This window comes from Botrytis porri (genome assembly GCF_014898465.1).
Source record: "Botrytis porri strain MUCL 3234 chromosome Unknown BPOR_007, whole genome shotgun sequence".
In the NCBI taxonomy this organism is placed as follows: domain Eukaryota; kingdom Fungi; phylum Ascomycota; class Leotiomycetes; order Helotiales; family Sclerotiniaceae; genus Botrytis; species Botrytis porri.
In genome coordinates this window covers 1,713,877-1,728,032 of record NW_024066081.1, presented here as the reverse complement: position 1 = coordinate 1,728,032, position 14,156 = coordinate 1,713,877, and the positions used below count along the sequence as shown (strand labels likewise).

The following is a 14,156-nucleotide window of genomic DNA, read 5'->3' as shown; positions in this document are numbered from 1 at the left end:
AATGTGTCTTTCCAATTCTTCAGCCAATCCTTTCTTGACAAAATACCTGGGTAGTCACAAGCTGTATTATTCACTCATTTTTCAGCCCCAATATCTCCGAAATTACAAGAAGTCATAAGATATGATTTGGATCCGGCTATGCTGGAACCGAATTCACACAAGTGCAGTAATCTCGTGTCTATTTAACATTTGAGAAGAGAAGAGACTTTATCTTTTAGGTTTGGAATTTCACAACACATCCAACTTGAGGTTAGAATCGGAAGGTCTTTTGGCATAATTTACTCAGTATCGGCAACTTTCGAGACTACTTTTGAAGAGAGAAACATTGTGGGCTTTGTTGATAGATTTCTCAGGAAGAATATTTCGAGTAAGTTTCTTTCTTTTCACTCAGGCGGAGTTCTACGGAAATACAAACTCTTGATCTGCGAGCTAGTGCTATTAATCCATATTACAGCGTTGTGATCGCCAGTCAACACTTGTATCAATCCAGCATTGAAACATACTCTACCGATCAATCAAGCTAACACAAAATATAGTCCGTCGTCTGTTTCACCACCTAAGCCTCACTAGTCGACCACTCGCTGAAGTGAAGCGCACCCAAAACCTCATCCAATTTCCCGGATATCATGGCAGAAAACTCCAAAAACAAAGGCAAGACTCCATGGATACCACATGATCCTGCGGCAGTACCATATGGACCAGTACCAAAAATACACTTGAAGTCGATTGATCAAATGCTTCCGCGGAAGCATTCAGATCAGCAACTTCAGCCTCGATTTGTTAGGAAACCAAGACCAATGGAGGAGATGCAACCTAAATCCAGTCGTTCAAGGAGCCCACGTCGACATGTCATGAAACCGAGACCCATGGAGGAGATGCAACCTCAAGCCAAGCGCTCATGGAGCTCATTTCTACGCGAACATTCAATAGAGTCACAGTCTATGGAAGATATACGATCTCAAACCAAGCGCTCAATAAGCTCACTTCGGCCTCGGATTGTGATGAGATCAAAGCCTATTGGTAAAATTTCAACTCCGGGCGAGATACCAAGTTTTCCAAAGGTTTCACTCATGTCGTCAAAGGCCCGTCCAACAACCTCCACTAACAATGGTTTCACACGGCAAAAATCTGGAAGACAAACATTTCATAAGTTTTCTGATCTTCCGTTAGAGCTTCAAATTATGATTTGGCAATGGTATGGAAGAATCCACGCAAACAGTAATCCGAACGTCATCAAGATTTCCCGCTGTTTTAGACCTGTGCTACAAAACTTTATGGTCAGAGAGAATTCATCAGAGCAGAACTCATACTTTGCCATGAGTTACAAGCTTCCTCCCATCTTTTATGTCTGCAAGCTTACTTTCAAAATTGCGAAAGACTTATATGAGAAAGAATTTCAAGTGATTCCAATGATTAAAGATGATAAACAATTGACATACTTCAACGAAGACAGGGACATCATCGTTTTGGAAGATGCTCATGTATTGATGGATTGGAGATACAACCGCCAGACTGAAGCTGAATTCGCCAGAAGGACGCAAATAAGCTTATATCGGCCCGCAGCCGAGAGAATCACAAGAAGAATCAACATGAAACATCTCGTTATTGGTGGAACAACCCGATCACACATCGAGGCGAGGCAGCTGGCAAGATTTTATGATTGCGAGTCCATAATGCTGGGGGTACCCTATTTGATTCGCAGCAGATTCTTCTCCACCGAGAATAGAAACCAACCAGACCGCGAAGCTATCTCATTTCTTCGTGATCGACTCATGGGCTTCTGGAAAGAGGAAAGACAGGGACCTTTTGTTAGGGAAGACTATCGCAGAAAGCTCATCCGTCCAATGATAGCTGAGCCCAGTTGGGATACGACTGAACGAACTATATCCAACCCAATGTTCTTTGTCTTTACCGGTGACGAGATATCATATCAACTGGTATGTATTATACTTCGGAATATCCTCAGTTTCTTATCAGCTCTGAATTGCTGACACATTTGTAGCACCGTTTACATCCCGCAATCACGAATTTCATGACACCAGTCCCAGGAGCTAAGAATTCTATCACTTTCATGAACGATATGAAGTTCTCACGTAAGCATGCTAGGCTATTCGAGTACCCATGGGAGTGCGTTCCAGAAACATAGCTAGGGATTCCTTGAAGATTCATTAGCCTAGGGGATGATGTAGAATAGCAAGTGTGCTTGCAGACTTACCATCAGTTCGCTTCATTTACTGCCAATTAACGTCCAGCTTGTGGCAAACATGAATCAACCACGAGGGAAACAAAATATTTTGGAGTTGAATGGATGTGGTTCTGTTTCCTTGAGATATTCACGGAATTGGAGAGAGTAATGGCCTTTCACTCAGCTTTATGCGTCGATTGGAACAGCGGAAGAATTCTATCACTGGGCAATTTCAAAGACCACAATACACCCTATTTTGAATTAGACACTTAGCAATCTGTATGTCATCTGCGGCGCAGATATCATTGTAAATCGCAGAACTACCTTAAAATTACTTTCTTGAAAGTGCCCACGTGAGAATGTGATTATGACTTGAGCTTACCGCACCTTCCAATCACCACTCATGATTCTCTAGTTTCGAATAATCATTCTCGGTAGTCTGAACCAGAAAGGCTCAATGCCTAGGTAGACCCATTATATTTTCATACATATTCCATGCATTCTTTCACTTGAGCAGCCAGATAAGACTTTGCATGAAGTCTCGGTAGCTTTATGCCACTCACTAATTGTAAAAGGGAAATTATACAAAAGAAGCCGTTCTCTTTCATTGAGCATGTTTACAGAGAAATTGTCTTTTGTTGACTCCTGTAGATGCATAGCTCTACGTTTGCTGCTATTGTAGTACTGCGTGAAATCGGTATTATGCGGTGGGTGAAACATTATTTCATACCTTTAGCTAGAATATTCACTTCTTTGTTACGGCCCCTAGAGATGGTATAGCTGGTCATGGTATTGTTAGGAATATTCATTCTTATCAGAAGATAAGCCGTTGTTAAAATTTGGGGTATTCAATTAATGCCCTTCAATTAATGCCCTTCAACCGTCTCGGCTAACAAACTTTGTTTTCACATCAACAACTTATAACAATTTCAATCTTCTTGCTTCTCGACTCGACTCGGATTCTCTACACTTTTTTTTGATAATCTCAACCCTCCCTCGCGCAGTTGTTAATTGACTTCTTATACATTTTCCACAATTTTACCTCTTTGACCAGACAAAAGCCATTCGTCCTACCTAGTCACTCTCATTTGCACTTCGAACATCCAAATCTATCAGCCTTTACACCATTACCTCCAACATGGCCATTATCACCCAATTTACGGTATTCCCCAAGCTTTCTTATGATTTGAGGGCTATGATCTGGGATTTGGTTTCTCAACAACCTTGTCGAATTCAATTTGGACACTATATCGTTCGTAAGACAAAACTTTCCAAGGGTAAGGACAATGAGCTTGTCTCTGAGAGGGATCTATTCTTCTCTGGCAAGCATCCTGATTATCCCCGCCCTTGGAGGTTGAAGGCTGAAGCCAGAGTACCTTCTGTGCTTATGACTTGCCAGGAATCTCGCTATTGGGCAATGAAGCATTATCATTTGGAGTTCAAGGATCAGTTGTATACCAAGGCTCTATGGTTCAACCCTAAAGTTGATATACTGGTTTTCAATACGCATACTGCATTGCTTGTATTTGTTCGGGGAGGTTGCACCTTTGGCGGGCTAGATTCGCGTTTCACGGACAGCTCTAAAATGCCTGTCGTGGAGAGAGTAGTTTTGCTTGAATCTCTTCGAACGTATATGTACAGTGTTGCCACGGAGACTACAAAGAGACTCCCTCACTTGAAGTCGCTCGTTGCGAGAACCGATGGCGTTCGTTCCGATGCCGTTTTGTGCTACAGTGAGAATTTCTTATCTGGTGGAGCAGTTTTGCCTTCTCTTCGTGTCCGAATGAATCATCTATGGCATTCTGATGAGTGGAGGGCAATCAGAGCTTACAGTCAAATGCCAGAATTGCAAATTCTGACGGTAGATGAGATGTTGGATGCTGTAAGTTTGACGGAACATCTTCTTTTGTGGATGACAACCACTAACATTTTTCAGGGTTTGGCAGAGCCATTTGGTCCTTCCAATAAACCACCTAAGCGTCGAAGAAGAAATCTCAAGGTAGATCAAAATCAAATGCCACCAGTTCGTCAATCAGATCGAATCAAGTCTATGGAGACAAAAAATTATTTCGAAGACTGCGAAGACTAGATAAATGCAAAGAAAATGCTCTCATTCAAGACCCTACTTTACAAAGGGACGGTGGACTTTGGATCCTGCGTTTCGTCGTACAATCTACCACTCTACTCGAAGCGTCTCAGAGCGGCCTGTTATTTTGAAAGGTTCTTTCTTCATTGACATGCTTGGATCAACTGCTACCTCTGAATGAAAATCCTCTTTGCTTATCCAGTCGATTTATTCAATAATCAAGCATTATTTCTTTGCTCCGCCTTCTTTGCACAGCTACATCCACAACACCTCGAAATATCCCATTGGTTTTCCTACTCGCAATTACAAAGAACCCAGCACTTGCGTGGTCTTGGACCCTTCCAGACTGCTTTTTTACGACGTTCTTCCCGTACCACTTGTAGCTGCTCAAAAGCCTATCATGCTGCAGTTGTGTTTTCCATGTGCCAGAAAATCTCGACAGTTCTCCTGCGGCAAATCTTTCCTTCTTACGAATCGAGACTCGCTTCTGCCAACGCACTTCATATATTCACGATCGTCGCCGGTGATGGCAACAAAGCAACTTGCACAACATGAATTACTGGGGGGTTGGGGATTTCTCTTTTCAGAAAGTGGTACGATATGCAACCGCTGGGTGATTTCATGTCAACACGTTTAGTCAGGATGGCTGATGTTGGATTCAATCCTAGTTATTCTATTCTTCGTGGTTGGTTTTTCTCTTAGAATATGATCCGCTGGGACCCTGAGCGGATGATGTTTTTTTGCAATACGGCGTTGACCGGTAGAGAAAAGAAAAGTGTAATGGGTTCTTAAGTTCTTTTCTTGAAATCAAAATTGCATTCTACCCATTGACTAAGTCCATTGATGACGCATATGTGATTAACATGAGATGACTGAGATAATACACTACCAGTTTTATCGTAAGTTCTGAGCCTCTCTTCTTTTAAGTAAAGTGGAGGATGTGCTCAGGAGTTATTTAACATTACCAGAATCCATCCTTTCTCATGTTATAAGAATGAAAGCAGTATTACCCGTCTTTATTATGTTTCATCAAAACACCAAAAATCCCAGACCCCTCACATACATACATCCATTAATATTTTTCATTCCTCGAGACTCATCACATACACGCTCATTCCCGAACCCATGACATTCGACGCCTTATCCGCTGCCACGACTTTTTTGTTGCCACACATTGTTAACAGGTAATCCTCGAGCCATTCCCTACAATATTTATTTGTCTATTGAGTTTCTGGGGCATCCTGTAGTTTTTTTCTTGGGAACATGTATATCATGTTAGTATTAGTAATCTGATGGAATTTGGAGGTCTTATGATGATGGTGATGATTTACATTTCGAAGGAGATTTACCACTTGGGGTAGATGACTTAGAAGCGTCGGTATTCAAACTGGTATTCATGTTTCAGAAATCGAAGATGGGCTTTGCACCGCCTGTTTGCGAGTTCGTGGGTGCAGTGGAGTGATAAGGGAGAGGACTCGTCAGGTCGCCATTTGAGTCTCTGCAAGATGAAAATAGCTTGAATCGGCGGCGATTACTAGACATTGTGAAGAAATGTTTGTATGTTTTTGCAGGTGGCAATTGGACGGTTGATTGAATTTCACAGAAAATGAGTAGAATAGAAGCCAGTGTATGAGCAAAGAATTGATATAGCATGCAAAGGGGAAAGCAAACTTTTGAATGAAGTGATGTAGATTCTAGTTCTAAGCTAACCCGAATTCAAGGTCATAGACTTATAGTGTCTTCCGAATTAGGGATAGTACGTAACATGATTGGCGTGCATAGTACACAACGTTCATAAGACTTATTCTTATCTTTAATATATATGCAGACTTATTAAGCAGACACTAGAAGTTCTTAAGACTGTTCAGTTCTACACCAACACTACGCATAACGACACATATGGTCATTTACCCCAGAATTTGATGAGTTAGACATGTACACTAGAAGAATGCCAGGCCTAACCTTAAATTAGCATAGCTCGGCAAGCCGAGTCTTTAGTTTGAGAATGACATGTTGACCTGGACATACGCGAGTCAATAAAAGACTCAGACGGGTTTCCTTCTTCGACGAGAACGACTGAGGAGAGGTCTCTATTGTGATGCGTTGAATTGAAGCCCGGCATGGGTGTTCTGATTTCTTACTGAATACACCTGATGGAGCCGAGATTTTCACGTGATAGCCTACCCCAAGATCGCCCGACCAAGGTTTTCCGTTAGTCTCTTGTACTAACACAACTACCCCACGAGCCAAGACTTGCAGTTCATGGTAGGTAAGCTAGAATCTTTGCTTGGAATGTTGATGTGATAATGTCGTGTGCTAGGTTGGTGTATAAGAAGTACTTCTCGAGTTTCTATAGAAGATCACCTGGAACCTTGATATATAGCCAATTTCATGATCACGGGAACATATATCTCTTAAACCTCTTTTAAATGAAAGCTGATTCTATAATACATAATTCCTGAGCCGAAAGGATGTCAATGGCCCACACATGAGAAACATAGCCTCGACTTTCCATTCATAAACATGACCATCTATTTCCAAGGCTGTCTATAGGTAAAGCATTATTCCACCAACGACGAAAGCAAGTTACATTGTTCCTTTCTCTATGCTGATTCCTAAGCTTTCTTTGAAAGTTTTTTAATGTTGTACGTAGAGCTGACTTCAAATATCGAGTCAAAAAAAGAAAGTGTCGCGTCTGTACTACTCCTAACCATTGTTAGTAAGTCGTGGATACAGAATGTTGGCAGTAGAGGGCTCTTAACTTACATCGATCGCTGCTCACCTCGTTCCACGACATCTAGAATATCATCAAACTTGACAATACGAACTTCAGGGCATCCTGGAGTGGCAGTTCCTTCCCTGATACGGTCAGCTTTGGCGTCGTAAGAAAGCCTCTTCACCTCCTTGTCAGACCAGATCTCTTTGAATGTACCCCACCAAGTCGGTGATCTTTCTGCAATGACTACACGCTTGATACCATCCCAGATGCCCAGTATCTCAGTCAGGACTTCTTCCTCGCTCTCGCCACTACCACAACCGGCATTCATCGAAAAAACATTTTCGATTCTTTGGATCTCTTCAGAGATAACATGGTCTTCTCCCGAAAGAATTTCGAAATGCTCACATGTGCTACTGCCAACAAGACTTATATAGTCTTGCTGATAATTGAAGTAGATAGGATTGCGAAGGATACCTTTAAATACAACCGTGTATCTTTTAAGTGCTTCTTTTCTAGAGTCGCGACAAACGTGCAGAACTACCGGCATGATATAATCACCCCAAAACCCTTCCTCTCCTGATCCATCCTCGGCGCAAGGCTTGATACGAACAATCTGTCGATCATCCGCAGCCGCAGCCCAGATCATAAGCTGAAGTTCCGCCGGTAACATGGGAAAGAGACAAAACGAACGCCGGGCTTTGAAGTAAGGATCCAAATTGTGGTCGACGCCGATGATGAGAGTATTGGGAGGTTCGAATAGCTGCAGTTTGCGAAGACTTGTCTCCATTCGGAGAAGATCGAAGGTTTGTGGATGCATGTCTATATTGTTTTGTAATTTTCTGCGGCGAGTTATTAGTTCGAAGAGAATGCGCAAGTGTTTATAGGAATTCACGCGTTCTTGTACTTACTTTGATACGGCAGTATAGGGTAACAGTAAGCGTGGTAGAAACTAATCTAATTTGCTTCCCATCGCCGTAGTGACAGGATAATAGTTGTTGTTCTGATGCAATATCCACTTCTCTAGTACCAGTATATTTTGGTTATGGAATTCGATGACCTCTCGAGTATGTAAACAAGAGAGCAGTAGTGTTGTTGTTGTTGTCGTCTGATCTGTAACCGAGGTTTTACCGACCTACAAACACAAGAGATCAAAGTGAATACACAAATTGATAAACATAAAGGTCCAAGAGCGTCAGAGCAGGGATTAAAAATTTGATTCCAAAGGCTTTCAAAAGTCAAAGAATTTCAGAGCCTCAACTTTACCAACAAACTTGATTGACCATCAAGTTGGCACATCGGCAGTTGTTAATTCGGGAACAACAATATACGAACATTACACAGCTTCATTGCAAGCCAGATAAGTCATGGCGGTCACCACACTGGATCGATTTACGTGCTTTCCCAAACTACCTCTAGAGCTCCAGATAATCGTTTGGTCCTTTTGTCCCTATGTTGATAAACAGACCGTTAATATCGCAGAGGTACCGGAAGTAGTTTTAGGCATGGGTTCATTTAGCAGCCGCTCTACAACAGGAGATAGATTGAATTCACTTGCAGTGGATTTCCCAGACGCAAATTTTATCAATGTCTAGTACAGAGTCCCCTCACCTTTGCAAATCTGCCAACAGTCCAGGAACGTAGCTCTTCAGCATTACCGACGAGTTGCTACTACATACGGCGATACCAAGTGTGGCCCACCACCTTTCTACATTAACTCGCATCAGGATTCTATTTTCTTTGAGGACATACTAGCCATTACACTACATTCCTACCCTCCAACTCTTCCTTTTTGGACACATAACGGAAAAACCCTTTCAACTCCCGACGGTGAAAGTCTCTGCACTTCAGTGGCCACTCGTTGGGCTAATAGCGAACCTCCAAGTGTGGATCATCTACTGTATACGCTATGCAAATTTCCAGAAGTCAAACATTTATACTTCCTTGATTGCCCTTCTGGACCCTTCCCTATGTCAACTTTTTCGAGCCATTACATACAGTGGATGAGTAGGGATAAAACAGAGGAGGTTCTCATGGGATTGATAGACCTGATATTGTATCTTACGGGAACGCAACCGATGCTTACTTATGCGCCAGACGCAACAGATTTAAAGAATCGTACGGGTATCTTTCGGAGCGGTTGGGTGTTGCCACTAATAAGCTGCATTACTGCCGAAGAATTCTTTTCTTTGAGAAAGGCGGAGGCTGAATGATTGAAGGTGAGTTGGATTAGCACTGATGAACTTGAATCACATCTCTACAAGACCAAACCCGAACTGACTATAAGTAGTCGAAAGATCCTTCGGCGAAAATTCAAAACGCGATGGGTCGAGAAGCAGGAGCATATTGGCTACCTCGCTTCAAACATGGAATGCACATTTCTTCGCAATCATGGTGTGGGTCATTTTTCAGTGTTTATCTTTTCTTCTTTTTCCTTTTCGAGAAAAGACTTCAATGGGAAGGGCTAAAAAGACCTCGTTTTCAACAATGGCATGATGGGCTAACTCTAGGGGGAGGGGCCATATACAGTGATTGTGGCAGGCAAGTCTTGACAAATAAATTTTACGGGATTACAATGGGGGAAAAAGAGTTGGGTATGTGGACTTGCAGCTTGGTACACCTGAATTGCTGAATGGATTCATAATTCGAGAATATGATCTCTGCATATACTTTTATAAACATGAGAAAAGTGAGACAAACATGTGAACTCTTAGGCTTCTGAATCTCTAGACTTATTCGTCGTAACAAAATGTGATGATAATATAAGCAATAGTTGTTGAAGACAATTATTCCGAAGACTGCTATGAGCCATTGTAGGGGCATGGAATGGTAGTATATTACTGCCAAATGACAAATAAGGATTTATGGACTTCTACAGCAAGTCAAAATGGTACCACGACTTCATACAACGACTCACTTACCCAAAAGACTTGACATACCGCTGACTCTTCGTCTCATCTTCTTGAAAGGGACCTTAAAAAGAAGCGAGTAAAAGATGTCAGCTCACTGCACCCATTTAAGAAGATATTTTATCGACATTGTGTGCATCAACATAGAAATAAGCATTACGACTCAAAATGGCATCTCTGGCACATCGAATCAAGATCCGTCAGAGGGATAAGAGAATACATAATTTCATTTTGAAACAAAAAAGAAGAAAAGAAGCTGCTCTACGTATTGTGCGAAAAGAATTCCTCCCTCATTCCTTGCCTGGAGGATGCTACTTCATTCCCGAGTACCAAGATTTCATATCTGTGTCCTCCTCTGGTTTACCTCTCCAAAGAGGCTTCAGTCCTATTTTTACGAAAAAAAATCCTCCATATTTACCACTTTGAGAAATTTACCAGCCGAAATACAACTCATGATATGGGAATTTGCATCAAAAAAAGCCGACATATCTGGAGCATCGGCATAGAACTCACCAGAAAGAGCTGCTTCATTTATCAAGAAACCAAGAAGCACAAGGACCAATCGGAAGTTTGGAGACATTAATAGGTAGTGGGGCAGTGAACTACCATAATGATTCTCTAGGTCTTCTTCGGGTATGCCATGATTCTCGAACTATTGCAAAGAAATCGCGATCTCAGCCATACCTTACAAAGTATGGAAACCCAGTCCATATTGACTTTGCCCTTGATACTCTAGTTTTCGTTGACTCTGGGGCATTATTCAATACCATGGCTTCTTGATTTCGACTTCGATGCGCCATTTTGGTTCGCTAAATGAGGGGCTGGAGGAGAACAAAATCTGGGGCGCTACAGGATTCGAGAGACTATAGCTTAGTAGACCAAGACAAGTGATGAATGGCTCTTGCCGGAGGAATATCACTTAACTTTAGCAAATATCCAGGAAGACATTGATAGCCAGTACCCTATAACCCCCAAATTACGGTAGTAATAGGATACCATGGAGAAGATGCTGTTTAATCGCCTCCCGCAGGAACACATAAAACGGTCATGAGCTCTCAACTCTCTAGTCGTTGCTATTAAATCTCTTATGATTTAGAGAGCACACCATTTGAAGAACAATTCTAGATTAGTATCCCAGGTAGTTTTTAGTTCAATCACAAGTCATCGCCTGGTCTCCCAAGCATGCACAGTAAAAAACAAATGCAGCAACGACTCTTGAATAATACGAGAGTGGCAATGTCGGATCCATTTATTTTCGGGTCTTTTTCACCTTGAAATCTTTGTATATTCCTTCAAATTTTAATTGCAGTGGGAATATCAGAAGCCTTAATATCGATAACTATGTCGGCATGATGACTCGTACCGAATGCAAAGGGGGGCATGGATTGATGACTAAGCTGAAAGACCCGCACCGAATACTCTACCAAAACTACTCCCATTTATCACTAAGGTATTCTCCGTTAATTATTTCATCTTCAACGTATCTGGTCCATTCATAATATTTGTTATATGGCCCGGGACATTTGCGTGCAGAGGCCGCAACCATTTGGCGGTTTTTCCGTCATTGAATTTATCCCAAATAACAAAACATGTATCTCTCTGTAGCCTTTCCACTCTAGTAATAGGCGTCATAATCAACTATAAAGCAACCAAGTGAGCAAGAATCGCGTTCCAAATTTCGTTTGATGTTCTGGTTAAATCTCGAAAATTTTCGTGAGTCATTTTGAAGGAGAAAATATTGTAAATGGATCGTAATGAGAGATATGCTAGGTGATTAGCTCAGCTTGTAAATAAACATTCTACTTGCTGACACTTACCATCTTCAGAGCTGGTAATGAGTGATCTAGCTGTGCTCAATAGTGCTCCGTACATGTCTAATTCCCCTTGAGCTTTACAAAGCGGCCACAAGCTTTCGATTGATCGACAAGCAGACTTTGCGAGCTCGCCATCAATTAAAGGAGTCTGCTGTAAAGCCAACTCCATGGAGTTAATGTCTTGATTTCCCCATAGTTCACGAAAGATGAACTTAATTTGCTGACTTCCCATGCACATGGCTATTGCAATTGTGCCTCGAATAAAGGTCATATACTCGACAAGACCGTCCGAGAGAAGCGTGAATTGGAAGAGTAAGATGAAACAAGTAGCCAGCATTACGTTTACTTCTTCGAATGAATCGACTCCCGAGGATGTCGCCGCGTTGAGACTTGCTATGGCTTTTACGCAATGATGAATAGCAGTGCTGGTGAGATTACAGTATGTAGTCGGAGCTGTGGGGTCAGAAGCAAGGTCAGAGGCTGATGAAGCTAGCATGGAACGAAGAAGATAATCATGCTGATACGTTATTAATGGCTCGACTGAAAATTGCGGTTAAAGAGGTTAACTCACATTTGATGCAATGCTTGGTATCTCATGAGTCCACACGGAGTCATTCCCAATGGGATGATGCGGGCGTGCTTCCTGAATGAAGTGGCGAAAAAGCCGAAAGTCTACCAAGTTGAAGACTGGACTGGTGGTTTAAAAACAGGAAGGTATGCGTGAAGCAAGCGTCGATCCATGTATTGAAATCTCAGAGCAACCTGATTGAGACCCTGGCGATTCACAATTAAGCCCTCTGTGGTCGCAATAGTCACAGATTGGGTGTTTTTCTTTGCACTGAAGCTCGTATCAGCATATTATATCTTGAAGTAGCTCCAGAGAAATACGTTGATGCGGGCTTTCTTGCAGTTCAGACATCCTGTTCTATATTTTTTGTGTCCCTTCCAGATCTTACTCTCGCTGCTAACCAGTGTCTCAGACGGAGCTTCCAGCGAAAAGTCTCGTGGAACCAAACTAGAGCCAATCTTGTAATTTCCATGGTCCAATATACTCAGCATAATCTGCTCACGGATATCTTGATATTAGACGTCTCTAGACTTGCGATGTTGAGGGAAAAGGGGGTACCGAGCCTCTGTAATCACTTGAAAATCGTGCGATCATGAATTGAGCTCTTTATAGATATAAAAGCCGTTCGCTGCTTCAAATCACTTCACTTCAATATAGTTTTCAGCCCCAGTGATAGATTATGCTGCCTAAAACAAAACGTGTCAGTCGGTGAGATGTTGTGGCTGCTTTGGCTTGTTTAGCGAGGATCACTCCAATAGGGAAAGAACGACAAGGTTACTCCTTGCATTTCATTTTCAAGTGACGCTAGTTTTCCAAGTCCACAACATCAAAGTCTAGATCCCTCGACGTCGGAGTCGGATGCACAATATAAAAGGCCAAATAAAGGGCTTACGAAGTCGTAATTCGAACGTCTGCGGCTCCATTCCAAAATTACTAGATATGCTGCTGAAAAACGAAAAACGATGATCACATGACTTGAGAACCGCACATGAATGGGAACATCACTCCAATTGAACTTTCCCTTAACATCTTAATTTCAGCGAAACTAGATCATACATCTGAGCCAGAAAGTTAGCTGTATATTCTACAAGTGATCTAATAGCAATACCTCCAGTGGAGACGATTAAGATATCTCGAACTCATGTTTTCTAATGCAGAAGTTTCCACATTCATAGTTATTGAAACATCAGCTCATTACTAATGGCCAAACATCAATTTGCTGCAATAAACTGCTATAATCCGTGATGGTTGCTTAGATGCTTCCACTTAATTCTATTTTAGAGGTCATAGATATCTTCTCTGATGTTGGCTTCACGGAAGTCTGAGGTCTAGTTGCCAACCGCAAACAGATCAGATTAAAAATGGCGAATCTATGACCCAGTGGCATGTCTTGAATTTATTTTCCTTCTCATCAACTTGCTTTCTAGACATGAATCGCAAGCAATAAACTACTCACTTTAGAGTGAAGAGATGAAAGAAGTTGGAACCTTCCTCAAGACTTAGACTTCTCGTCTTGTCTCTAAGCAATCATATGGAAATTTATGAGGAGCTTTCTTCATCTTGTCTTCTTAGTCAGTCATGTTTGCCTCTTGACTAGATTTTAAGAATTTAAATCATGAGATATTTAGATGTTATCTCTACTTCAATATATTCAAATTTTTCATACCAATCACTGAGAATGAATATGTTGTTCCTCAAGCTTTGTTTCTTTATGTGAAAATGAACAAGATAGGGTCCGAGCTCCTGGTTATCTGGTTAAATCTTTCACAGCTCAGCCTTTTGGTATCCAACACATTCGAAAGGTTAGGTTTGTACAATCTGAACATTCGAATATTTGCTTTTCCTAGTGGTTCTGCATAACCTCATCTTTCACACACA

At 41.7% G+C, this 14,156-nt stretch overlaps 5 protein-coding genes across 5 annotated transcripts; 2 read left to right on the top strand and 3 right to left on the bottom strand.

The window, feature by feature from the left end:
* Positions 1–626: 626 nt before the first annotated feature.
* Positions 627–2,146, top strand: EAF01_005856 (uncharacterized protein; the record flags this gene model as incomplete). Its single annotated transcript, XM_038914110.1, has 2 exons — positions 627–1,937; positions 2,003–2,146. 2 exons carry the CDS (start codon positions 627–629, stop codon positions 2,144–2,146), a joined length of 1,455 nt encoding a protein of 484 aa, XP_038770559.1.
* Positions 2,147–3,323: 1,177 nt separating this feature from the next.
* Positions 3,324–5,096, top strand: EAF01_005855 (uncharacterized protein; the record flags this gene model as incomplete). Its single annotated transcript, XM_038914109.1, has 2 exons — positions 3,324–4,067; positions 4,122–5,096. 2 exons carry the CDS (start codon positions 3,324–3,326, stop codon positions 4,272–4,274), a joined length of 897 nt encoding a protein of 298 aa, XP_038770558.1. The 3' UTR covers positions 4,275–5,096.
* A 1,675-nt stretch (positions 5,097–6,771) lies between these two features.
* Positions 6,772–7,807, bottom strand: EAF01_005854 (uncharacterized protein; the record flags this gene model as incomplete). Its single annotated transcript, XM_038914108.1, has 2 exons — positions 6,772–6,977; positions 7,038–7,807. The coding sequence occupies 2 exons, from the start codon at positions 7,805–7,807 to the stop codon at positions 6,887–6,889; spliced, it is 861 nt and encodes a 286-aa protein (XP_038770557.1). The 3' UTR covers positions 6,772–6,886.
* A 2,400-nt stretch (positions 7,808–10,207) lies between these two features.
* Positions 10,208–10,476, bottom strand: EAF01_005853 (uncharacterized protein; the record flags this gene model as incomplete). The annotated part of the gene is made up of 2 exons (XM_038914107.1): positions 10,208–10,281; positions 10,332–10,476. The coding sequence occupies 2 exons, from the start codon at positions 10,474–10,476 to the stop codon at positions 10,208–10,210; spliced, it is 219 nt and encodes a 72-aa protein (XP_038770556.1).
* A 1,058-nt stretch (positions 10,477–11,534) lies between these two features.
* On the bottom strand, positions 11,535–12,206 carry EAF01_005852 (uncharacterized protein; the record flags this gene model as incomplete). The annotated part of the gene is made up of 2 exons (XM_038914106.1): positions 11,535–11,662; positions 11,714–12,206. 2 exons carry the CDS (start codon positions 12,204–12,206, stop codon positions 11,535–11,537), a joined length of 621 nt encoding a protein of 206 aa, XP_038770555.1.
* Positions 12,207–14,156: the final 1,950 nt, after the last annotated feature.